This window comes from Bicyclus anynana, chromosome 26, assembly GCF_947172395.1.
Source record: "Bicyclus anynana chromosome 26, ilBicAnyn1.1, whole genome shotgun sequence".
Taxonomy (NCBI): Eukaryota; Metazoa; Arthropoda; class Insecta; order Lepidoptera; family Nymphalidae; genus Bicyclus; species Bicyclus anynana.
This window is the reverse complement of record NC_069108.1, coordinates 9055233-9080446: the sequence shown is the minus strand read 5'-3', so window position 1 is coordinate 9080446 and position 25214 is coordinate 9055233. Positions and strand designations below refer to the sequence as shown.

Below are 25214 nucleotides of genomic sequence, written 5' to 3'. Positions count from 1 at the left end.
TTTCCACAGTTCTACATTCGTTGGAAAGGTCTCGGGCTCCGTGAGGTTTATAGCAAAGAAAATTCAGGAAAAATTTCAACAGAAAAGCGGGAAATTTATTTTCACATACAGCGCCATCTCTGATACATAGCATGTACTACAAACCAATATTGTAGGGGTAAGATAGGGGTAGGATAGGGGTAGGGGTAGGGGTAGTTGAAAGTTTACATCTAGTTAATATTATATTATTTTCATAAAATCTTAGATAAACAAAAAATAAAAACAAACAAGAGGATGTTTTAATAGAATTTTTTAAAACAGCTTCAATAGCTGAGCAGTGATCTGTGTGCCTAGTGAGAGTTGTCAATATTATCATACTATTAGTATCGCGTTAAAGTAAACGCGAATTTATATGGAAATGAAACAGTTGTGCAGTAGTACCACTAGATGGCACTGTTTCAATTCCTTAGAAATTCGCGTTTACGTTAACGCGATAGTAACGGTATCAAACTGCCAGTAACCCTCAAACCAAAAGTGAGCAGCTCTGCAATAATAACACCATGATCAGTCTATAAAACTTTATTAGTGCTCAGGACTAGAGACGATACAAGACGCCATACACACTCGTATCTAAAAGTCTTCACCAGTGTGAGTTTTCATATGCCGTAACAAATTACTTTTTCGTGCACATTTATAATTGCATCTGTCACAAGAATAAGGATTCTCACTAGTGTGGGTTTTCATATGTCGTAATAAACGACTTTTTTGTGGGAATTTATTATTACATATCTTACAGGAAAATGCCTTCTCACTGTGACTTTTCATATGCCATAATAAACTACGTTTTTGTGAGCAATTATAACTGCATAGCTCACAAGAATAAGGCTTCACACCAGTGTGGGTGTTCATATGTTCTAATAAACTATTTTGTTGTGAACATTTATAATTGCATAACTTACAAGAATAAGGTTTTTCACCAGTGTGGGTTCTAATATGTCGTAATAAATTATTTTGTCGTGAAAATTTGTAATTGCATGTCTTACAGGAATAACGCTTTTCACCAGTGTGAGTCGCAATATGCTCTAATAAATGACTTTTACTTGAAAAATTATTTTTGCATATCTCACAGGTAAACGGTTTTTCACCAGTATGACTTTTAATATGTCGTAATAAACTATTTTTTCGTGAACATTTATAATTGCACATCTTACAAGAATAGGGCTTCTCGCCAGTGTGGGTCATCATATGCTGCAATAATCTACTTTTAAATGAACATTTATAACTGCATATCTCACAAGTGAAAGTTTTAGTATACTGTAATAAATTATTTTTTTGTGAACATTTATTACTGCATATCTCAAGAGAAAATGTATTTTCAGCAGTGTGGGTTCTCGTGTGTGATACATCACTTTTTTGTGGACATTTATAGTTGTATATCTCACAAGAGTAAGGATTGGCGGCAGTGTGGGTTCTCACACATGAATTCTCATCTAGTACAGCTTTTTTGGGTTTCTGTACAGCTTTTTTTGGGTTTCTGAATGTATCACACAACAGTTTAGTGCCACTATGACATGATTTGTCCAGCTCACTGTTAGTTTCAAGGATTTCTTCGCTTTTTTGGAAAGCACCTGCTGATTCAGTTGTCTGCACTTTGGTCTCGTTGTTTGCTGCAAGTCTCGCAGACAGCGGAGCGACTGAAACAAAGTATTCTTCTAACAATTTACTCTGACAAACCTTTGCACCTCTACTGTACTCCTTGTCTGTGAATCATGAATAGAAATCAAGTAGAAACTTGATCACTGAAAATTTTAGATTCTAGGTTCATTCACAACTAGCAGACGCAAGCGACTTCGTCCACTTTCAAGCCCTATTTCACCACTTTAGGAGTTGAATTTTTAAAATTTTTGAATTACATTATTATTTCGTACTTTTTTATGATTTATGAACAAATTTTTAAAACTGTAACATTAAAAATGAAGGACTTTCCATATTATCTTTCAACCCCTATTTCACATTTTATTTTCGCAATAAAAAGTATCCTATAACCTTCTCCGTATTATAGTCTTAAACCGAATAACAAAAAAACACGGACAGACAGATAGATAAAAAATCGAACAAATTTTTTTAAAATATTTGCAATGTACAAAATGTACAGAATTCGTATAATAAGTATAGATTCTAGATGGCGCTAGTAGTACTCTACGCCACGCTAACGTTTGGTGTTACAAATGGTATAAGTAAAATCTCAAATTGCGAATAAATGTATAACATTCAACCAGTTTATAACAGACTTCAATTTAAAACAAGGAGGTTTTTCAATTCGACCGTATATATAGATAAAGTTACAGGTGGCCTGAATTTGAATGGCTTTGAGAAAAGATGTCATGGCCGTGCCATGTTACTCAACTTGATGGGAAGCAATGCCTGCCGTGCCTTCTGATTCCAACTAATTTTTACTATAGACAACTTAGTTTCAAGTACTCACCTGTGGTCTGAGCACAGTCTGCAGACAGGGAAGGGTCATCGTTCAGCCTCGGACTCCCTGTTCTGTAAAACATAGCAACAGAATGTGAGTTTGCTAGTACAAGTATCCACACAACTGTTTCTCTACTTCAGAAATATGCAGAAGGCTTTCACACCAACTTCATTCTCAGACTCAGCTGGGACGTAGTGCACAAGCAGTGTTGTGTCATGACACTAGTGTTGCTTTATACTGACTTGTTCTGCAGCACGAGTGAGTCACCGCTGCGGCTCACAGCTGCACGAGGCTCGCTCACTTGTGATGCATCACATGCAGCGTCGTTGTATACTGACTTGTTCTGCAGCACGAGTGAGTCACCGCTGCGGCTCACAGCTGCACGAGGCTCGCACACTTGTGATGCATCACATGCAGCGTCGTTGTATACTGACTTGTTCTGCAGCACGAGTGAGTCACCGCTGCGGCTCACAGCTGCACGAGGCTCGCACACTTGTGATGCATCACATGCAGCGTCGTTGTATACTGACTTGATCTGCAGCACGAGTGAGTCACCGCTGCGGCTCACAGCTGCACGAGGCTCGCACACTTGTGATGCATCACATGCAGCGTCGTTGTATACTGACTTGTTCTGCAGCACGAGTGAGTCACCGCTGCGGCTCACAGCTGCACGAGGCTCGCACACTTGTGATGCATCACATGCAGCGTCGTTGTATACTGACTTGTTCTGCAGCACGAGTGAGTCACCGCTGCGGCTCACAGCTGCACGAGGCTCGCACACTTGTGATGCATCACATGCAGCGTCGTTGTATACTGACTTGTTCTGCAGCACGAGTGAGTCACCGCTGCGGCTCACAGCTGCACGAGGCTCGCACACTTGTGATGCATCACATGCAGCGTCGCCGCCAGCGTCCTGCCAAATACAAAACTCATTCACACGTCTGTCCGTCCACAGAGGACATTGTATGACAGATATGCAGAGGCCATATACCACCTCCGTCGAGAAGTGCACAACAGTCTCACCTGGAGATGCATGATCATATGATTGTTGTATGCAGTTTCATGCACAAAGTCTTGAAAACAAATCGTACATCCGAAGGTAATAATTTCACTCTTAATGCAACTCTCTGTTACAGCCTCGTGTTTTGCAACTGCAGTGCAGGAAGTTGCTGCTATTCTATGAAGAGCTTCACTCACAGCCTCAGCCAGTGGCTCCACTTCTATCTTGATGGTCATGTCAGAGTATTCCTCATTAGACACACAGTTATCTTCAGAACTTGTTGCTCTTCCATGAAGAGCTGTATTTAAAGTCTCTTCCAGTGGCTCCACTTCTATCTTGATGCTCATGTTGGAGTATTCCTCATTTGATACACAGTTGTCTTCATTTGTCAAACCCAAGTTCTCAGACTTCCATAAGGAGTCAGAAACATCTTCCTTCTTGACTGTCACAACATCTTCCACTGAAGACTCATCTGCCTGTAAATATATGCATTAATTAATTTAGCTACTAACTAGCTGATCTGACAGACTTGCCATTGACTATATTCTATAACAGCCACATTTTATATAAAAAAAATATTTAAAGTTAGTTAATGGACAATTACTTAAGATACCATTGACAAAAATTGCATGCTTTTACGAGTTGACAGAATAGTCTACTTGCCTCTTTTGTAAACAGTGTTTAAACTGAATTATGGAAGTATTATAAGCTATATTTTATTTTGTCCCGTCAATAATAACCAGTAAAAAATTTAATACAAATGAAAAAATATCTACGTAAAATTTTTGCCGCCGAAACACAACACATTAGCAAGTGACGTCATCCATAGAGATAACAGCGTGATTGGCGTCTGCAGTGATGTGATCCTGTCACCGCAAGCGCCAATCACAAACCGATAACTTGTAACGAATGACGTTACACTTTATGATTGGCGTTTGTGGTGATGTGATAAAAATACAATTTTGTTTTATAAAAAATATTACAATTACGAGATTATTTTCACACTAGCCGACGCCCGCGACTTAGTCCGCGTGAAACTCGATGTAAACTTACAACTACCCCTACCCTACCCCTAGCCTACCCCTACCCTACTCCTACCTACCCCTAACCTACTTTTCTGGTTGATTTTTTACACCTTGTGTCCCAAAAACCCAAATATCTTATGGAACCCTATTTTTCTCAAAATAAAATTTACCCTATGTTACTTGTGGATAATGTAGCTTTCGAATGGTGAAAGAATTTTTAAAATCGGTCCAGTAGTTTTTGAGCCTATTCATTACAATTACAAACAACAAAGTTTTCCTCTTTATAGTATTAGTATAGATAATATACAAATACACTGACAGAAGGTGTTTAGTAGTTTGTTACATTAATCATCCACAGATCAAGCAGAAGACCGGACAGCAAGCTAATATACATACCATTTGAATATGAACGTCGGACTTATGCTCCACTTCTTGTTTTATATTTTTTAAATTCAGTGTTTGTGCCCTCGTAGCTCTTTGCCAACATTGTATACAAACTCGTGTAAATATCGGGAGATCTGGCTAAAAAGTATTATAATCATCAATCAATCATCATCCAAATTAATGCAGTCGTGAAAATTGCCAACATTGTATACAAACTCGTGTAAATATCGGGAGATCTGGCTAAAAAGTATTATAATCATCAATCAATCATCATCCAAATTAATGCAGTCGTGAAAATTGCCAACATTGTATACAAACTCGTGTAAATATCGGGAGATCTGGCTAAAAAGTATTATAATCATCAATCAATCATCATCCAAATTAATGCAGTCGTGAAAATTGCCAACATTGTATACAAACTCGTGTAAATATCGGGAGATCTGGCTAAAAAGTATTATAATCATCAATCAATCATCATCCAAATTAATGCAGTCGTGAAAATTGCCAACATTGTATACAAACTCGTGTAAATATCGGGAGATCTGGCTAAAAAGTATTATAATCATCAATCAATCATCATCCAAATTAATGCAGTCGTGAAAATTGCCAACATTGTATACAAACTCGTGTAAATATCGGGAGATCTGGCTAAAAAGTATTATAATCATCAATCAATCATCATCCAAATTAATGCAGTCGTGAAAATTGCCAACATTGTATACAAACTCGTGTAAATATCGGGAGATCTGGCTAAAAAGTATTATAATCATCAATCAATCATCATCCAAATTAATGCAGTCGTGAAAATTGCCAACATTGTATACAAACTCGTGTAAATATCGGGAGATCTGGCTAAAAAGTATTATAATCATCAATCAATCATCATCCAAATTAATGCAGTCGTGAAAATTGCCAACATTGTATACAAACTCGTGTAAATATCGGGAGATCTGGCTAAAAAGTATTATAATCATCAATCAATCATCATCCAAATTAATGCAGTCGTGAAAATTGCCAACATTGTATACAAACTCGTGTAAATATCGGGAGATCTGGCTAAAAAGTATTATAATCATCAATCAATCATCATCCAAATTAATGCAGTCGTGAAAATTGCCAACATTGTATACAAACTCGAGTAAATATCGGGAGATCTGGCTAAAAAGTATTATAATCATCAATCAATCATCATCCAAATTAATGCAGTCGTGAAAATTGCCAACATTGTATACAAACTCGTGTAAATATCGGGAGATCTGGCTAAAAAGTATTATAATCATCAATCAATCATCATCCAAATTAATGCAGTCGTGAAAATTGCCAACATTGTATACAAACTCGTGTAAATATCGGGAGATCTGGCTAAAAAGTATTATAATCATCAATCAATCATCATCCAAATTAATGCAGTCGTGAAAATTGCCAACATTGTATACAAACTCGTGTAAATATCGGGAGATCTGGCTAAAAAGTATTATAATCATCAATCAATCATCATCCAAATTAATGCAGTCGTGAAAATTGCCAACATTGTATACAAACTCGTGTAAATATCGGGAGATCTGGCTAAAAAGTATTATAATCATCAATCAATCATCATCCAAATTAATGCAGTCGTGAAAATTGCCAACATTGTATACAAACTCGTGTAAATATCGGGAGATCTGGCTAAAAAGTATTATAATCATCAATCAATCATCATCCAAATTAATGCAGTCGTGAAAATTGCCAACATTGTATACAAACTCGTGTAAATATCGGGAGATCTGGCTAAAAAGTATTATAACATCATCATACAAATTAATACAGTTGTGAAAAGTTATGGTTATGGGTATACACAATGATTTTATTATGAGTTATTTAGATTCATAATCTTATTATGTAAATATAATTGTATTGTATTCTTAATGTATTGTAATTTTTAGATATAATTTTCTTGTTTATTTTTATTTAATTTTATGTGACTTATTTTTTATTTTAATTGTAATCCAACATTTTTAGATATTAATTTGCATTGTATATTTTAACATTTCATTGCTGACAACTGTAGTTTTTACATAAGTAATTTTAATTAGTGAATGCTGTGATAACCTGTAATTAGCTGGGCTTACTTGTACTTACTATATTAATGTAGTTTTTTTTTTCGCTCGCTAGAGGAAGTGGTTAACGCACGTGTTAGTGAGTCTTCGGTGATTTTTTCGGTTTTTTTGTGTATATTTTCACAGTTTAAATAGTTATTATTGTGTTATTAATAACCCTACTGGTGCTGGTAATATAATATTATTAAATCATGGAGATAGATCCAGATCCCAAGCCCCCTGACCCGGGAATCGGGTCACGAAAACGTCCTGGAGAGGAAGGAGTTTCTTCTTCCTCCTCCAAAAAACCCAACGATACTCAATCCTCTCCATCCATCCAAAACACATACATACATCCTTCCTTCGCCAATGGCCCCAGGTTGTATTCTGTGGACGACAAAGGTCCATTCATTGTACAGGTTTCCCGGGAACTCGAAGACCCAACATCAGGCGCCTCTATAAGAGCCATTACTTTCGGCCAATTTTTACATAAAAATAAAATAACGTCGGTTGTTAGAGACGGCGTTAAAAATGTAGGTCGTAACAAAATCCTTGTGGAGTTTTCAACTCCACAAGCAGCCAATGATTTCCTTAATAACCAAATACTAACACTCTGTAAATATAAAGCTACCATCCCCACTTATAATGTATCTCGTATGGGTCTTGTAAAAGGAGTTCCCGTGGACTGGTCCATGGATGAGCTTGTGGAGTCTCTAGAACTCCCCACTGGTTGTGGGATTGTACTGAAAGCCAGACGGCTGAATAGAAAAACAACCAGTGAGGGTACTACCACCTGGGTGCCAACACAAACCGTCGTTATGACTTTCAGAGGGCAGATGCTCCCTGAAAGAATATACTCCTATTATTCTTCACTCACAGTAGAAATCTATAAATTTCCCACCATCCAGTGCCAAAACTGTTGTCGTTTTGGCCACATCAAGTTGTCTTGCCGGTCCAAGCCTAGGTGCTACAGGTGTGCTCAGCCCCACTCAGGAGATTCTTGCCCAGTACCTGCAAATCTATCCACATGCCTACACTGCTCAGGAAAACATTTTGCTATAGACAAGGACTGCCCAGAATTCTCACGCCAACAGTCTATAAAATTAGTAATGTCTCAAGATAATATCTCGTATATAGAGGCGGCAACTCAGTTCCCTCCTGTCCGTCGCTCATACTCAGAAATCACTAAAGATTCCCCTCCTACTAACTCTATGAGGACCCCTCCGAGACCTCAACCTTCTCCGAAATCCTCCTATCGACAAACTATATTTCGTTCCCCGCGTCCTCGAGCCCCCTTAGCGAAAGGGTATGACAAAAGAGCCCACCAAGATATTATTGGTGGATGCTCATCACCCCTCCCAAATGGTTGCGCTTTGAATGTTGACCAAGTTGATACCCCTCCCACCCAGGGCAGAATTCTAGAAATTCTGTCCGAGTTCCTAGTTAATATAATTGCTCCATGTAGTGAAATCCCTTTACCGCCCAACGTTGCCCATAACCTATCCCAACTCTTTAAAATCCTTAACAATGGACCCAACAACCCTACTTCAATGGAACTGTAGAAGCTTACGTTCCAAAAAACACGAATTATTATCCCTCATTAATCTGCATAACCCTGTCATCATTGCCGTCTCGGAAACATGGCTGATTCCAGGTTCTCGTTTTCGGGTTCCAGGTTTCTCCTGCTTGCGGGACGACAGAGATGACGGTTGTGCTGGTAGTGCCTTCCTTATGAAGCACTCCCTTCCTTATTCCCAAATCCCTCTCCCTCCCCACAGCCAACAGTTTAATGCTGTGGCTGTTCGGTGTCTAGATATTTCTTTTGTATCTCTGTATATTCCTCACCCTTCTTCTTCTGTTTTTCCTGAAATTCAATCTATCCTATCTTCCCTTCCCAGTCCGGTCATAGTCATGGGTGACTTCAACACTCACCACACTATGTGGGGGTGTCATGCCACTGATGGGCTTGCTCCTATGCTGATAGATATACTGGACGATGTTAACCTGTGCATCCTCAACGATGGTTCTCCTACACGTCGAGTATACCCTGGTCAGAATCCAAAATCAGCAGTGGACCTTACCCTTTGCTCCTCCAACCTGGCTTCCCAAATGAATTGGAGAGTGCTGCCGTCCACCCATGGCAGTGACCATTTTCCTATTATCATCTCATTAAATAATAGATCCGTTCCAATCCCCAACTATGATCCTCTTTTGAAGTATAAACTTAAAAAAGCCAATTGGGCAGCATACGCCCAATCGGTTGACTGCATGATTGACTCTCTGCCAAGTCTTGAGATTGACGGAAATTCTATGATTTGTTATGAATCTTTTCTAAATTGTCTTAAATGTTCGGCTGATTCACATATCCCTAAAAAACATCCTCCCAAAAAACACATGCTTTCACCTCCCTGGTGGGATGATGAATGCAGCGATTTATTTAGAGAAAGAACTAATGCAGAGGAGACATACTCATCTTGTATGTCCCTAGAAAATTTTTTAGACTACCAAAAACTTGATGCTAAAGCCAAAAGGGTTGTATCGAAAAAGAAAAAGTTAGGTTGGATGAGTTTCTGTGAATCCCTTAACCCTCGCTCTCCTTCCTCTATTGTATGGACAAATATTAGAAGATTCCGCCGTTCCCTCAACCATGTTGACAGAACCTCCAATAATCCCTCCGATTGGCTTAACAACTTTGCAAACAAACTGGCTCCACCTTCTATTCCTAATGAGGATTTATTTCTGACTTCTACGCCAGCTCCAACCTCTGATGAAATGGATGCCCCCTTTTCACTCTCTGAGCTTCAAATGGCTCTCAGTAGTCTAAAAGACTCAACACCAGGGGAAGATGGCGTGCCTTACTCTTTCCTAACTAATCTAAATGACAAAGCTAAATCCTATTTTCTTAGTCTTATTAATAATTGTTTTGAATCCGGTTCTATCCCTGATTCCTGGAAATCCCAAATTGTCATTCCCCTACTCAAACCTGGTAAAGATCCACTAAATTCAAATTCCTACAGACCCATAGCTTTGTCATCTACATTAGCTAAGGTGACGGAACACCTGCTTAAAAATAGATTGGAATGGATAGTGGAAAGCAGAAATATTCTACCCTCTTCGCAATTTGGATTTCGGAAGGGTATGAGTACTACAGACAACCTCAGCATATTGACAACAGACATTCGGTTAGCCAAAAGGAGAGTACCTTGTGGGTGTCTTCCTTGATATTGCTTCTGCATATGACAATGTCCTTCTTCCGGTGCTCAGGCATAAACTGCTCAAGCTGAGTATTCCTCCGAGGATGGTACATCTCATATGTAATCTGTTATTTGGCAGATCCATTCTAGTTAAACACCAGTCTTCCTGTCTTCCCCCCCGGCTAGTCTGGAAAGGTCTTCCTCAAGGCTCAGTTCTCAGCCCTCTGCTATATAGCATATATACCCATGATCTTGAACTGTCTGTAAATAGTTTCTGTAACATTTTGCAATATGCTGATGATATAGTCCTCTATCACAGCTCAGGCAGTATAGAAGAAGTATCCTGTCGCTTAAATTCTGCTTTATATTATCTAAACCAGTGGCTGTCTGACCATGGTCTGTCCCTCTCAGTGGACAAATGTCAGGCAGTGAGGTTTACCAGGAAAAGATCCCTCCCTGACTTCCAAATTTTTATTGAGGGTCAACCAATCAACCTTGAAGATAATGTCAAATTCTTGGGCATTAATTTAGATAATCGACTGAACGGATTGGCTCATTGTGAATATGTGGTTAAAAAATGTGAAAAGGGCATTAATGTTTTAAGAGCAGTTGCTGGGGTCTGGTGGGGTGCTCACCCTTACTCACTTAAATTATTGTACAATGCCCTAGTTAGAAGCTATATGGATTACTGTTTGTTTGTTATGGATCTTTTTAACAAAGCAGGTTGCGAAAAATTAAATAAAATTCAATTTAAATGCCTTAGAATTATTCTAGGAGCAATGAAATCTTCCCCCACTAATGCCTTACAGGTAGAATGTGTTGACCCTCCTTTATCTATCCGTCGCCAATATCTTTGTGACCGGTATGTTAGCAAGGTGTTACAGTTATCATCACATCCTCTTTGGCCCAAATTAATTCAATTGTCCCGCACTCCCCACTGTCGTTACTCCTCTTCCTATTTACTAGACAGCTTCATGAAATTTAATAGCCTCCCTCATCCTATATCAAAATTCCAATATAACCCACTTTTTTCCACGCCATATAAAGCTCTGTTATATAACCCCCCTATCATCACAGATCTTGGCCTAGTTAAAGGAGCCCCAGATACTAGCATTAAATTTCAAGCCATTATTAATCAAAATTGGTCAAATCATCTACATATTTATACTGATGCATCAAAGTTATCCCCAGATGGATGTGTTGGTGCTGCCTGTTGGGTTCCCAGGTATAAGATAATATTAAAATTCAAATGTCCTCCCGAGTCTTCTGTGTTCACAGGAGAAGCCACTGCTATATTGGAAGCAGTCCTGTTTGCACAGTCCCATAACATTCATCAGACGGTTATTTTTACAGACTCATTAAGTTGTTTATTGTCCATTAAAGAAAACCCATTCAAAAGCAAATCAAGGTTTCACATAATCTTAAAGATCAGGCAAGCTCTGCTGTCAAGTTATCAAAGAGGTCTATCCATCTTGCTTGTTTGGATCCCAAGCCACTCCGGAATCCCTGGAAATGAGACTGCCGATTCATGTGCAAAAACTGCCGTGATTACTGGCTCCCTTGAGTATTTTGAAAATTCTTCGCAAGACTTGACTGCCCTGGCTAAAACTTATCTGGATAGATCTTGGGAGTCCTTCTGGAATGAATCAAAATTGGTGAAAGGCAAACATTATTCATCTATCCAACCAAATATACCAAGACGTCCCTGGTTTTTCTTTCAAAAAATGACTGAACGTTGGGTTCTTACAACTATTTCTCGTTTGCGTCTTGGTCACTCATGTACACCTGTGCATCTAAACAAGCTCCGGATTAGGGATAACTCTATCTGTGAGTGTGGTTTGGATGAAGGCACTGTTACTCATCTCCTTTTTAACTGTCCCAGACTTCTTCATCCTCTCTATGACATTCTTCCCCCAAAAGTCCCTCGTCCTTTAAGTGTTAAATGTTTGTTAATGTTTGTGTTTAGTCCATATTGTAGATTTTTATGTAAATATGTAGAATGTAATAAGATTAAATTGTAATATATGTTTATACTATGTAAATTATTTTAAATATTTTGTTAATATTAATATATGTTATTTGTGTTGTTATAGGTTAGGAACTAACAAAAATATTATGTAATAGTAACTATCTAGTAGATTCTCAAAATTGAACTTGTCAGCTCTCACTGAACAATCTCCTTCGTGCCTTCTCCATCTACTCGACACTGGCGAGATAAACCGTGCCCAGTTGGCACAAATGAAAGCCATTAAGAAGAATTGAATTGAATTATATTAATGTAAATTATTGACATTGGTTGTCCTTATTAAATAAATAAATTTTAAATACTGATAGATGTGTTACTAGGTCATGAAAAATGAGGCGCTTAAAAGAGGAAATTTCCACATCTCAATGTTAGTTGTGGTCAACAATTTTATTTAAACAAATAATACCTAAATATTGTCTACAATGTGTGTTCAAGAAGTGTAAAACTATATATATACATAAATAAATAATGGAATTAAAGACAAAATTGTGCATGTGTGCGCTCAGTTTTGTAGCCTGTTATTTGGATCACTTTTAGCTGATGATCCTATTAGAGCAGCTTTTGATACTCGTTCTAATATAGAACTAGCTGCTAGAAGTCCAGCTAGTTCTATATTAGAACAAGTATCCAAAGCTGCTCTAATAAGATCTTACCAAAATTGGCGGCAGGGAGGACAACACGAGCAGAGAACAGGGAGTGTTGATCAATCGTCAAGGAATTCCTTAACCCTACATCCTGTAGTCACAAGTCCGGGACTCTGCTTGGAGTTCTTCTCTCTACCATGCAATGGACCCGGCACCCGCACGGTGAATCCATGGAATGCTAAGACTCGTCTCTTTAGGGACGTAACCAATCTATAGTATAAAATTATCATTGGGTATACATATATTTCCAAGATCCATTTTTAATTTCGATTTATATAGATACCTGAATTTGTGGCACCCATGATTGCATTACAGTATATTGCTGTATACTTCTGTTTATGGCAATGCTTCTAGTACGTAGCACCGTCTCACCACATCCCAAACACACAGCCTGGTGTCCGTAGCCTCGACTGGGTGCTCTCACTAGAGCTTGAGATTGAAGTACAACAACACATTCTGCACATATTCGGTGTTCTGATACAACCTGTCAGTAAAGTAATAGGTCATATATACATAACCGTTAAGTGGCGCCGGACGGGACATATGGTCAGATCCTCGAAAGAAAAATGGTCCAAAGAGGTCATGCAATGGTACCCCAGAGATGGATAAAAGAGGCAAGGACGACCACACAAGAGATGGGAGGATGACATGCCGAAAGGATTCATAATTCATAATTCATTTATTTTTGCTGAGAACACATACAATCTAATGTATTAAGCCATTTCTGGCATACAACAATTTATATTACAAATACTATTGACAAAATATAAAAAAATAAATTCGATAGCAGATGATTAATCAAAAAATAAAAATTAGAAAAAATTAAAAATTACAATCTGTGCAGGTACGAGTACTTATGTCAAATAATAATAATTAATAATATATTAATAATCTTTACAATGTCATGAATGAAAGATGAAATGATGATGATGAAATGATGGCGAGGAAAGGCTACAGATCGAGTAGAGTGGAAAAGTCTGGAAGAGGGCTATGTCGAAGGACAACCTGATTGCTCTGGTGTATAAATTAAGTAATAGTATTAGGTATATCACATGTATTCAGCAGTCAGAGAATAAAGGCTATTTTTATTTATTTATTTTATTAATACACTAGCGGACGCCCGCGACTTCGTCCGCGTAAAAATCGATGTCTACTTTTAACCTCTATTTCACATTCTATTTTGCAAGTTTTATAACTTATACCTAATAAATAGTCCACTTATCATTTTACATTTACAAATGTACCTAGAAAAATTAAGGACTTTTCGTACAAACTTTCTACCCCTACTTCATCCATTTCTGATTTTGTTTTCGCGACAAAAAGTATCCTATTATCCTTGTACGTATTATGGTCTCAAATCGTCTTAAGTATCATTTGAATTCATTCTGTAGTTTCAGCGTGATGCCCGGTCAAAAAAAGGCAAACAGACAGACAAAAAATAGAAAATAGGCTTCAGTATCGATCTCCTACCTCTACCCTACCCCTACCCTACCCGTACCCTACTCTACCCGTAATCTTCCCTTTCCCTACCCCTAGGATAGAGGTAGGACCTACCCCTACCCTACCCCTAACCTAGGCATACACTCCCCTACCCTGCCCTACCCCATCCTACCCTTACACAACCCCTACCCTACCTGTACCCTACCCTACCCTACCCTATACCTTCCCTACCTTACCCCTACCCTTAGCAAAATCGGTCCAGCCCTATGAGCGTGGTGCGTTGACAAAGGAAAATAGAGACTTCTATGCTAAAATTATAATCTTTGGATCTACTGGACCGATTTGAAAGATTGTTTTACCAATAGAAAGCTACGTTATTTGCGAGTGTCATAGGTTATGTTTGATTCCCATATTCACACAGGAACGGGAACTACGTAATTAAAAGCGCGGGGCGTCATGTAGCGGAATTTCTGCGTCTTTTAGAAATTTTGTATTATCTCCGAAACTATTTAACTAATTAACATACTATAAAGGGCAAATCTTATCTCCATAATATCCTTGTGATTATTAAATAATTTATTTTGATAAGGATTTAAGTTAAGTAGCATAAATAATGACGCAAACCTAAGTATATAAAATTTATAATTTTTAAAACACAAAAGGTACTATATCTGCTAATATATAGAAGATAGATATATGGTGTCGCGGACTTTTTTGTAGAACTTTTAAAGATACATAAAGCCTCCGTACATTAATTTCAATTTTACACAATGGTTAAGGCAGCGCATGCGAATAAGTCTGCTTAAGAGGATTTTCGGTCCGACCTGTATGACAAAAACTGTGTTAACTCGGCGAATATATATCATACTAATATAAAATATAGCCTATAGCACTCCCCGATAATGTAGCATTCTACTGGTGAAAGAATTTTTGAAATCGGACCAGTAGTTCCGAAGATTACCCCATTTAAAAAATGTGACAAACTTACAAACTTACAAACTTTACCTCTTTATAATATTAGTATAGATAACCAAGTAAATAGATTCTCATCATAAGCAATCTACATTCTGCTCACTGTTGAGCAAGAGTCTCTTCTCTGAATGAAAGGGGTTAGGCTAATACAGGGTTTCTCAAACTTTCAGCTCCACAAACCCTGTTAAAATTTCCAAGTGACAGCGAACCCCTTACTAAGTAATGGGAAAAATTTTTTTTTTACAAAATTAAATGACTCATTATCAAGCCACCATTACGTAAATCTTGTCTCAAACCCCCTGCCGTCGAATGGCGAACCCCTAGGGGTTTTAGTAAAACGGCCGCGTGGGTCTGTGGGTAGTTTTTTTTTTTTTTCTTGATATCAGTCGTTAGACTATAAGCAGGTGAGTTTTGTGACATAAGGACGGTTTCTGAAAGGAGAGCCAGAGCGCTGCCATCAACTACTCATCGAGCACGTCAGCTCGCTCCAGGCGCTACCACCAGTGAGTTAGCGAGGCGATTGGGATGTCGGGTTAGCCTTTCAGTTGTTTTTGGTTTCCTCACAGATAGTTGGCATTTCCAGATATTAGTGGGTTTCATCGTTGCGAGTAAACTAAGGGACTGTAGTGACCCTGCTTTCTGCATCCACAGGCATAGGTTAGATTCCCAGAACTGGAAAATACGGACGTACGGAGGACAGCGACTTTGTATATACGTTAATATTAATTAAACGATTGAAGTTAGGTACCCACCTCCGTAGAAATCCAAGTAAACAACAGATCACGCAATGGCGAGTCTAATGCAAGCACTGCTTGAGATTTTACGCGAGGTTTGTCGAATGTAATAGTACAGTTAACACAACGATTAAACGCCATTGCCGCCGCAGCATTAATTCACAATGCATTAACTCTCAACTCACATTTCCCGCTTGAAGTCTTGACTCAGACTGCAAAAGTGCAAATTTTAATGTACTCTTAACTTATCAATTAATTTACTGGCAATTAAAATAAAAACAAAACAATTTTTTTGTTTTTTCTATTTTTCCAAGAGTTTGACTTTGACAGCTTGACCACAGATCTTTGATTTGACCCACAGATTAAAGATACCACAAACGAAGATAATTCTTTCATCATTGGATAATTCTATGATCTCCAAAAGATCTTTTTTTTCAATTTATTTTACGGCCTTGGATACAAGTCTTTATCTCCAATAGATTGTATCAATCCAATATTTAATCTGTGATCTTGCGATCACAGATTAAATTTATACTACATATCAACACAAACGGCACCACGATTTAGATTTACTCTTTGGCTAGTTTTGACGTTTGATTTGTTTGGTTTCTCTATGGTGCCGGGCTATTATTTTATTGTTTTGCAAACAATATTTTTCAATTTCATCTCTAGTTGTTATTATTTATAAATAATCAATTAAAACTTGGTTAAACGTTCGTCATTTATGGAAATGTATACCTGGGATTGCTGCCGGACATGTTTGGGCACTCGGAACTTGCATCCAATATTCGTAAACACCGCAAAAAGTGATAAATACACTAAAACAATTTTCACCGTCACCGGTGTAAAGGTATTTCTATGGAATAAATTTAATATAGGTGAAATAATATATCGAATAATCAGGACAGGCAGGATAGATTGAACCGTGGCAGATTAAATGTTATTAATGTTAACACATTTATAAACTGCCATCACAAAATTAAACTTACTGCTCTATGCAGGGTTATGCATTAGACAAAATCCAAGACATTTCCCTGCCTTAATCTTAAAGCGAGGAAACTGATTGCAGGTTTACACAGTCTAATGTAAAAGTTCACTGACTCTAGGCAGAATAATGAGATACAAAAACTTAGCTCTGCCAAGCTGTTGCTAGAGGCTCAGGCTCAGGTATGTTGTAGTCTGAGCCCGAACTGGAGTTTAGACATACTTGCAAACTCCCATACCAGGGCTTTCAAGTACAAGTGTTTTAAAAATACTAGGGCTAAATACCAGGTTTTAAAATACTTGAAAGTATTTAGCAGTGGTCGCCTGTGCTGAAGGAAACTAATCCATATTGTGATGCCGTAAGAACCACAAACAAATTACCATAATAAAATACCTTTTTTGCTATAAAGTAAAGTATTTGTTTGGTAAAGAATTGTGCACAATATTTAATATAAATGTAATAATCTCTTATCTTTACATGTATATACAGACAATACACAAAAGGCTGCAATAGCACAGTAGATAAGCTACCTTTGATTTGGAGGGCGTAGGTTTGAATCATAGCTGGGCATTAACTCGTTAATCCGTTAATCGTTAATTATCGAAGTTAACATTTTGATTAACGGATTAACTTTTAAGTTAACTTTTAAAAATGTTAACGGATCCGTTAACTTCCGTTAATATGCAGAAGTCCGTTAATCGTTAATCCAATGCCTACTATTTACCGCGCGACGTGATTAACAGATTTAGACAAGTAAGAAATTATGAAAGATTTTTTTTCAAATAGTCAACAAATTACTATATTTATGTTAAAATTATTGATAAAATCAACTAAAAACAAAATATGGCACTTTTCCCCAGTGCTCACCTTTATTTTTCCAATGGTAAATTTCCAATCTCACACAATGATATAAAAATGCAATATTAACCAGTCATATTAATGGATTAACGATTAACGTTAACTTGCGTTAATTCTTCCGGAATGTAACGCTTTATCGTTTAACGAAGCTAACTTTTTTGTAGCGGATTAACGATTAACGAAGTTAACTATTTGATTAACGGTGCCCAGCTATGGTTTGAATCCAGTCCAGGACATGCTCCTCCAACTTTTCAGTTGTGTGCATTTTAAGAAATTAAATATCACGTGTCTCAAAAGGTGAAGGAAAACATCGTGAGGATACCTGCATACCTGAGAATTTTCTTAATTCTCTGTGAAGTCGGCCAATCTGCTATTTAAGTAATTTCGTTGAAATAATCATGTTTGATGATCGTAGAAACAAACAAACGTCACCACTTAATGCAAAATGATGCAGTTAAGGCTATTTTGTACAAAACACAATGTTATATGGTCACAAAAACGAAAATACGATGAAAAATTATGTATTATAGTGACTGATCACTTCAATAGTACACCGAGTTACGTAATAACCCTGCAGAAGAGAATCGGTATCATACATTTCATATAGCAACGTCATACAAAGCCATCATGACATGTCACAACACATAAGTGTAATTATGTGTTGTGACATGTCGTGATGGCTTTGTATGTGTCGCATACAAAATGCATGATACCAATTCTGTTCTGATGAGTCATGACACGACACGTCAGACAAATGTATATCCAGCTTTACAAAGTTTGAATATTTAACATTGTAGGTGGAACTAAATGACACAATGCCACAAGATATTTGTGTGGAATGCATAAATTTCATTAACAAATCAATAAAATTCAGAAGAAAATGCGAAGAAGTACAGAACATGTTGCAAGAGAATGGAACAAAATGTAAAAATGTTAAATTAGAGTACTTCAAAAATGTAAAAGAAGAATGCCATCCGTCAATTGACATTACAGACTCCTATGATGATGACTTTAAAGATTTTGATGATAACATTACATTGGACGCCTTACAATATCAAAATATTGGACAGAATAATTTGAATAATGATGAAATTGTCTATGGGTCTATTACAAACAATGTATCAGAAACCAGTGATGATAGTGATGACAAAATTATTAAAACTGTTAATCATTCTGCTGACAGTAATGGCACAATGATTAAAACTGTCCATTATTCTGATGATAGTAATGACAAAATTGTTGATAATCAGTACAATGGTGACCAGTTAAATGTGGTGGAATTTCACAAAACTGAAAATGACAGCAATAATGACAAAATAGTGTTCAATACTGTTCAGAATCATGATAGGAATGATGAAATTAATGAAGACATTGAGAACAAGTCAGACAATAAAGTGCATTTAATAGAAAAACAAAATTTGTTCAGTAAAAAAAGAAAAACAAGAGTGAGAGCAGTGAGGAAGAAAGAGAAAAGCGATGAAGATTTAAAAACAAAACAGGAGATTGAGTGCGAGTTCTGTCACAAGATCCTGACGTCAAAATTGTCTTTAAGAAATCATTATAAGATTCACACCGGCTTTGACATTGTTTGTGAGGTATTTTGACTTGACTAAATATTAAATACTAGCGGACCCCCGCGACTTCGCCCGCATGTAACTCGACGTAAGCTTTCGACCCCTTTTTATTTATATTTTCTCATGTAGTAATGTAGAGGCCCGCGACTTCGTCCGCGTGATATTCTGTTCACAAATTGAAAAGCAAAATAATTAGTAAATTATAAAATACATTGAAGCAATGACAAATACATGGAGCAATATGAAATGCAATAATTAAAAATTATGATTGGTTAAAATAAATATATTAATCTTGTAAATTCTTCCATAATAATTAACTTAATGTACAAACTAAATGTGAAAATTCGTTCAGAAGTTCCATAGATTATCGTGAAAAGACAGACAGATCACAAAAAAAATATGTGCTCTACTACTTTTTTTTTTTGATTCTTTTTTAAGTCCTATATTCTTTAATCTGACCTCAGTCATCATTCATCAAACTATTTAATCTGATCGCAGTGGGGGGTACCGGGGGTTTTGGACAAGCGCAGTAGCATTGCCTGATGGGGCCCGAAGACAGAAGCAGAAGAAACGGGAGAAATTACTTTCTAAGAGCGTCTCCTCTAAGACTGGTTATTCTCTTTACCTCTACATTTATCTGTCGTGCGTTGGTTCTAGCACTGTGGCAAGAAGTTTATAACGCGTCGGTTGCTGCTGATGCACTGCAGGGCGAAGCACGGCTACGAGAAGACTGACAAGTGCTCCTACTGTGACTACCGGGCCTCCAACGCCGAGCAGGTCAAGGTGAGATTACCCTTACCTTACCTACCTTATCAGCCGATAGACGTCCACTGCTGGACATAGGCCTCTTGCATGGACCTCCAAGCACAACGATCTCGAGCCGCCAGCATCCAGCGGCTCCCTGCAACCCGCTTGTTATCCTCGGTCCATCTAGTGGGGGAGCGACCAACACAGCGCTTCCCGGTGCGGGGTCGCCATTCCAGCACCTTGGGACCCCAACGTCCATCGGCCCTTCGAACTATGTGGCCTGCCCATTGCCACTTCAGCTTCGCGACTCGCTGAGCTATGTCAGTGACTTTGGTTCGTCTGCGAATCTCCTCATTCCTGATTCGATCACGCAGAGAAACTCCAAGCATAGCTCGCTCCACTGCAAGAGTGAGATTACAATCTATAATAAAGCCTTGAGGGAAAGAAATAGTAGTCACTAGCGGACGCCCGCGACTTAGTCCACGTAGAATTCAGTTTTTCACAAATCCCGCGGGAACTATGATTTTTTCAGGATAATAAATTTGTCTATGTGTTAAGCCAGGCTATAATATATATCTATTTCGAATTTTAGTTAATTCGGTTCAGTAGTCGCGGCGTTAAAGAGTAACAAACATTCATACCATCACTCTCACTTTTTGTAAATCTCGGGAAACCATAGATTTTGTCGGGACAAAGAGTGCCTATGTGTTAATCCAAAGAAAAATCTTTTTTCATTCCAAATTTCAGCTAAATTGGTTCAGTAGTTTCGGCGTCAAAGAGTAACAAACATCCAAACATACAAACTTTCGCGTTTATTATATTAGTAAGATGTTCAAAAAGACATCGTCGTTATCAACTCTTATTCAGCTCAATGCTGATCTAGAGTCTCCTCTCAGAATGAGAGGGGTTAGGCCAATAGTCCTCCACGCTGGCCCAATGCGGATTGGTTGACTTCTCACACGCAGAGAATTAAAAAAATTCTCTGGTATACAATTTTCCTCACGATGTTTTCCTTCACCAACGAAATGGAGTAATATGAATGATTTTGGACAACGAATCGCCTACGTTTGGAAGTATTGGTACTTGGATTAAGGAGTGGAATAAAGTCTAATACAAGTCACCAGGTGTTTCATTCCAAATTTTCGAACCTTAGTTCGTAACAATACTTAACAAATGACACTAACTTGGATATTGTAACGGTTCATTCATCATAACTGAACACAGCAATAATAAATAGTCGATCTCCTCTATGTTTGCAACAATGTATGTGTGCAGTAAAGTGCTTATTCTTATATGTAGAATAGCTGACGCCACGCGGTTTCACCCGCGTGGTTCCCGTTTCCGTAGGAATATGATATACAGCTTATAGCTTTCCTCGATAAATGGGCTATCTAACACTGAAAGAATTTTTCAAATCGGACCAGTAGTTCCTGAGATTAGCGCGTTCAATCAAACAAACTCTACAGCTTTATAATATAATTCTTATATGTAGATACACGAGCGCCTGCACACGGGTGAGAAGCCCTTCGTGTGTAAAAGCTGCGGTGCTGGCTTTCATCGCAAGAGCAGCTACCTGCAGCACGTGGCCATACACCTGCCTGAGAAGACTGTGCAGGTACACCCCTCTACTGACCATCATCAGCCCGTCTCCGTCCACTGCTGGACACAGGCTATGAAGTTAATTTTACATGAGAAGCTTAATCTTGATGAGACACTCAACTTTTTTGTTTACGAAAATTCTTGATTCTGGTAGCTAATTAAAGAAAACTAAAAGACTTTAGCTAACTAAAAAAGATAATGTACCATGTAATTTGTAGGACATTGTGGCTGTTATGTAGTATAACTAACAAAGCTTCTGTTAAGACGTTAAGTTAATCTGTCATAATTGTCATTTCCAGTGCGACCAATGTCCAGCGAGGTTCAAATCCGTGACACTGATGCGTATACACAAGAACCGTCACCGGCCGTCGCCGTATACGTTCAAATGCGGCGTCTGCAACAACAGCTTCGCGCGGCGACGCAACGTGGCGCGACATCTGCAGCGAGTGCACGGACTGGCTCCCGACCATCACATACACAGGATAAAAATACACTGAAGCATACATGACGAGATACATTTAGGCAACGACAAATACATTTATGGCTGAAGGGATTAGAGCTAAAGATTGAATACATTAAAGCAGTGAGAGTTGCTTACGGAAACTGATTAGAAAGGCTGAAAAAATAATACACGAAGCAACTTGCGAAATCTAAGTGTGGTGACTGTAAGAACAACTGGGTACGGCGCCGTGGAGTGAAAGCAGAGAGTTTACTGATTGACCTCTTACCACCAGTTACACACAAACATATACAGGATAAAAATACACTGAAGCGACGAGATATATTTGGGCAACGACAAATACATTTATGGCTGAAGAGATAAGAGCTAAAGATTAAATACATTAAAGCAGTGAGAGTTGCCTACGGAAAATGATTAGAAAAGCCGAAACACACAAGACAAGTTAAAAAGAAACATTATTTCGCAGACAGAGAAGCATTAAACAAAATTTTAATTAATGTTGTCAGCTAATGAAAATAATACATTTTATTTAATTAATTGAAAAAAATGCGGGTTCCAATTTTTTTTTATTTTCGGTTTTATGTCCTATATTTTATGTTATTTTAAGATAATAATAATTTGTTCTGCTTAGTTGACACTCGGAATAAAGGCCCAGCCTCCATACAAAATTGGGACATTAATCAATCAATTAAAAAAATCAATACATTTGAGCAACAGCAAATAAATTTACGACTAAAGAAGTATCAATGACTGAATAATTAATATGTATTAAGTAAATTAAAAAACCGTTTAGAAATAAAATAAAAATTTTTAATATTTAGGTATGAAGAGTTATTTTTATTTCATCCCCACTGTTACTGTATTAAAATATTACACATTACTACAGAAGAGGGTATTTGTTCACTCGATCGCGGCAGATGAACATGAGGGAGGATACCTTGCATGTTGTTTAGTACCTTCACCAATATTGGTGTGCAGTGGATTTGTAGTAGCCTCATCTCAGCATCCATCATAATCATACATAAATTATAAATCCGAAAGTAATGTCTGTCTCACTGACCTCAACCAGGCTCTCGGTATATAATATACTTGCCGATGCCTCGTGGTTACAACCGCGTAGTTCCTGTTCCCGTGAAAATACGGGGATAAAATATATAATATGACACTCGCAAATAACGTGGCTTTCTAGTGGTAAAAGAATTTTTTAAATCGCTTCAGTAGATACAGAGATACCCATATAATACTAAAACTTTACCTCTAAAATACTATCATTTTTTTTTATTTATTTATACTTTATTAAACAAAACAAAAACAATAACAAAGAAAACAAAAGAAAACATAGAAAACAAGTATGTGCAAAGGCGGTTGTCAAAGAAGGTTGTCTGGTAGATATTGCTATTGCTAATAGCAATATCTACCAGACAACCTTTGGATAAAGGAATTATGTAATTAAATGCGGGTTAGCAACAAAAAAAATATATATTAATAAAAATAGTATATTTATATACAACGTGTCCCAAATTTCAACGATAAGCGGGCGCCAAAAGATTGACCTGCTCATGAGCACTTAAGGAAAAATAATAAAAAAAATATACCTAAATTTTTTTTTAGTTACAAAATAAATTTTAAAATTCTTTGAAAATTTACACCTTGTATGATATTTTGAACTACCGCAGCTACAATTTCTTAAATATGCTTAAGATTTTTTTTGTATCGGAACCTAAGTAGTACTACTATTCACCACAACTCTTAAAAACACCACAATGCCCGCAGTTTTTACACAAAAAAATATCAAAATATTTTTTTTCCCTCAAATTTTTAAAGATTTTTACTTTCAGTCTACTTTGACTCATGGTCTTGCAAAAAAAAGTATGAACACCGCTATGGCAAGTTATTTTCAAAGTTGACGCAACTAATCAAGATTTCAAAATAGTATAATACCCTAGGATAACTAGTCGCAAAAAAAAAATATGCGTACCATTTGTAAACAAGAACTAAATTTCTAAAATGTTTTTGCTCCTAGAAATCACTTTTACTTTATGCACAAAATGATGTGAGTCATACGTTGCAATTTCCTAGAATTTTAATGGAACGAACGATAACATTTAAAAATAAGAGAGAGAGAGAGAGAGAAAGATAGCGATAAGTATACGTTAGAGAGGGATAGACAGATGTTCTTTGTTGAATGACAATGATGCAGGTAAAGAAAATCCTGTTCCCACCAAGTCAGTACGCTCTGCTCCTTTGTTTACTGCGCAACTTTCCGTATTCAATTGACGTGGCTCTCGTACTAACGACTTTTGGCTTTGCATTTTGGACTGGACTTAAGTGATCTGCAAACTGAACTGACCTGGCATTATTTTGGACTGTGCCTGTGTTTTGTGAATTGGACTTTTGGTGTATTTTGGACTGTTTAGCGTTATCATGCCGCAACCATACACGCCGATGGAATACGCTAACATGCATCTCATTTATGGAGAATGTCGGTGCAATGCTAACGCTGCTAGCAGATTGTATCGAGAAAGGTACCCAAACGCTCAAAGATATCCAGATTATCGGGTATTTATGAATGTGCATCAAGCGTTTTCGGAGGGTCGTTTGCCGTCAGCTAGAAGAAACGCTGGAAGACCTAGATCGGAATGCGATGAAGAAGTTCTCAATGAAATAAACATTGATTCAACTACCTCAGTGCGTGCCATAGAAGCAGCTACGGGAATCCCAAAAAGTTCAGCACATCGAATACTAAAACGTCATCGGCTACACCCATATCATTACAGACGTGTACAAACGTTACTATCACGGGACTATCCACTGCGGATCGCATTTTGCCGAGTGATGCTTCAAAAGCATCGGGAAGATCCTCAGTTCTTGGATAAAGTACTATGGTCGGATGAAACAACCTGCAAGAAAGATGGCTATTTAAATCTTCACAACCTACACAGCTGGAGCAATGAGAATCCGCACCTGATGAGAGAAGACAAATCCCAATATCAATTTAAGGTCAACTTATGGACGGGCATTTTAAATGGAAAAGTGATT

The 25214-nt window shown here is 37.6% G+C and overlaps 2 protein-coding genes across 8 annotated transcripts in view; one reads left to right on the top strand and one right to left on the bottom strand.

The window, feature by feature from the left end:
• Positions 1 to 16290, bottom strand: part of LOC112054420 (zinc finger protein 271) — a 58244-nt gene extending 41954 nt beyond the window's left edge. Inside the window, exons 1-5 of one of the 5 annotated variants that reach the window (XM_052889952.1) lie at positions 15971 to 16287; positions 13090 to 13290; positions 4877 to 5002; positions 3479 to 3931; positions 2698 to 3368 (exon numbers count right to left, since the gene is read on the bottom strand). In XM_052889952.1, coding sequence (XP_052745912.1) covers positions 2698 to 3368; positions 3479 to 3931; positions 4877 to 5002; positions 13090 to 13290; positions 15971 to 16093 — 1574 coding nt within the window. In that variant the 5' untranslated portion in view covers positions 16094 to 16287. Of the gene's footprint in view, positions 1 to 2697; positions 3369 to 3478; positions 3932 to 4876; positions 6635 to 10144; positions 11090 to 13089; positions 13291 to 15970 lie in introns of those variants that run through there. The other 4 variants (XM_052889955.1, XM_052889953.1, XM_052889956.1 and 1 more) reach the window with 4 other exon arrangements.
• Positions 16291 to 16563: 273 nt separating this feature from the next.
• Positions 16564 to 22999, top strand: LOC112054423 (zinc finger protein 813). 3 transcript variants are annotated; one of them, XM_052889986.1, is made up of 6 exons: positions 16566 to 16802; positions 17022 to 17119; positions 18593 to 19390; positions 20027 to 20152; positions 21609 to 21731; positions 22015 to 22999. In XM_052889986.1, exons 3-6 carry the CDS (start codon positions 18611 to 18613, stop codon positions 22210 to 22212), a joined length of 1227 nt encoding a protein of 408 aa, XP_052745946.1. In that variant the 5' UTR covers positions 16566 to 16802; positions 17022 to 17119; positions 18593 to 18610; the 3' UTR covers positions 22213 to 22999. The 3 variants fall into 3 exon arrangements, with proteins under 3 accessions (XP_052745945.1, XP_052745946.1, XP_023949974.2); XM_024094206.2 differs by lacking the exon at positions 17022 to 17119 and having other exon boundaries at positions 16567 to 16802; XM_052889985.1 differs by lacking the exons at positions 17022 to 17119; positions 20027 to 20152 and having other exon boundaries at positions 16564 to 16802.
• The last annotated feature ends 2215 nt before the right edge of the window (positions 23000 to 25214 follow it).

What these genes read in the sequence shown, in the direction of transcription:
- LOC112054423 (XM_024094206.2), top strand. Translation starts at nt 16,677, where the DNA reads ATGGAAATGTATACCTGGGATTGCTGCCGGACATGTTTGGGCACTCGG. An exon ending in TCACCGTCACCGGTGTAAAG is followed by an intron (nt 16,803 to 18,592) that starts GTATTTCTATGG and finishes TTAACATTGTAG; the next exon opens with GTGGAACTAAATGACACAAT. An exon ending in TGCCTGAGAAGACTGTGCAG is followed by an intron (nt 21,732 to 22,014) that starts GTACACCCCTCT and finishes TGTCATTTCCAG; the next exon opens with TGCGACCAATGTCCAGCGAG.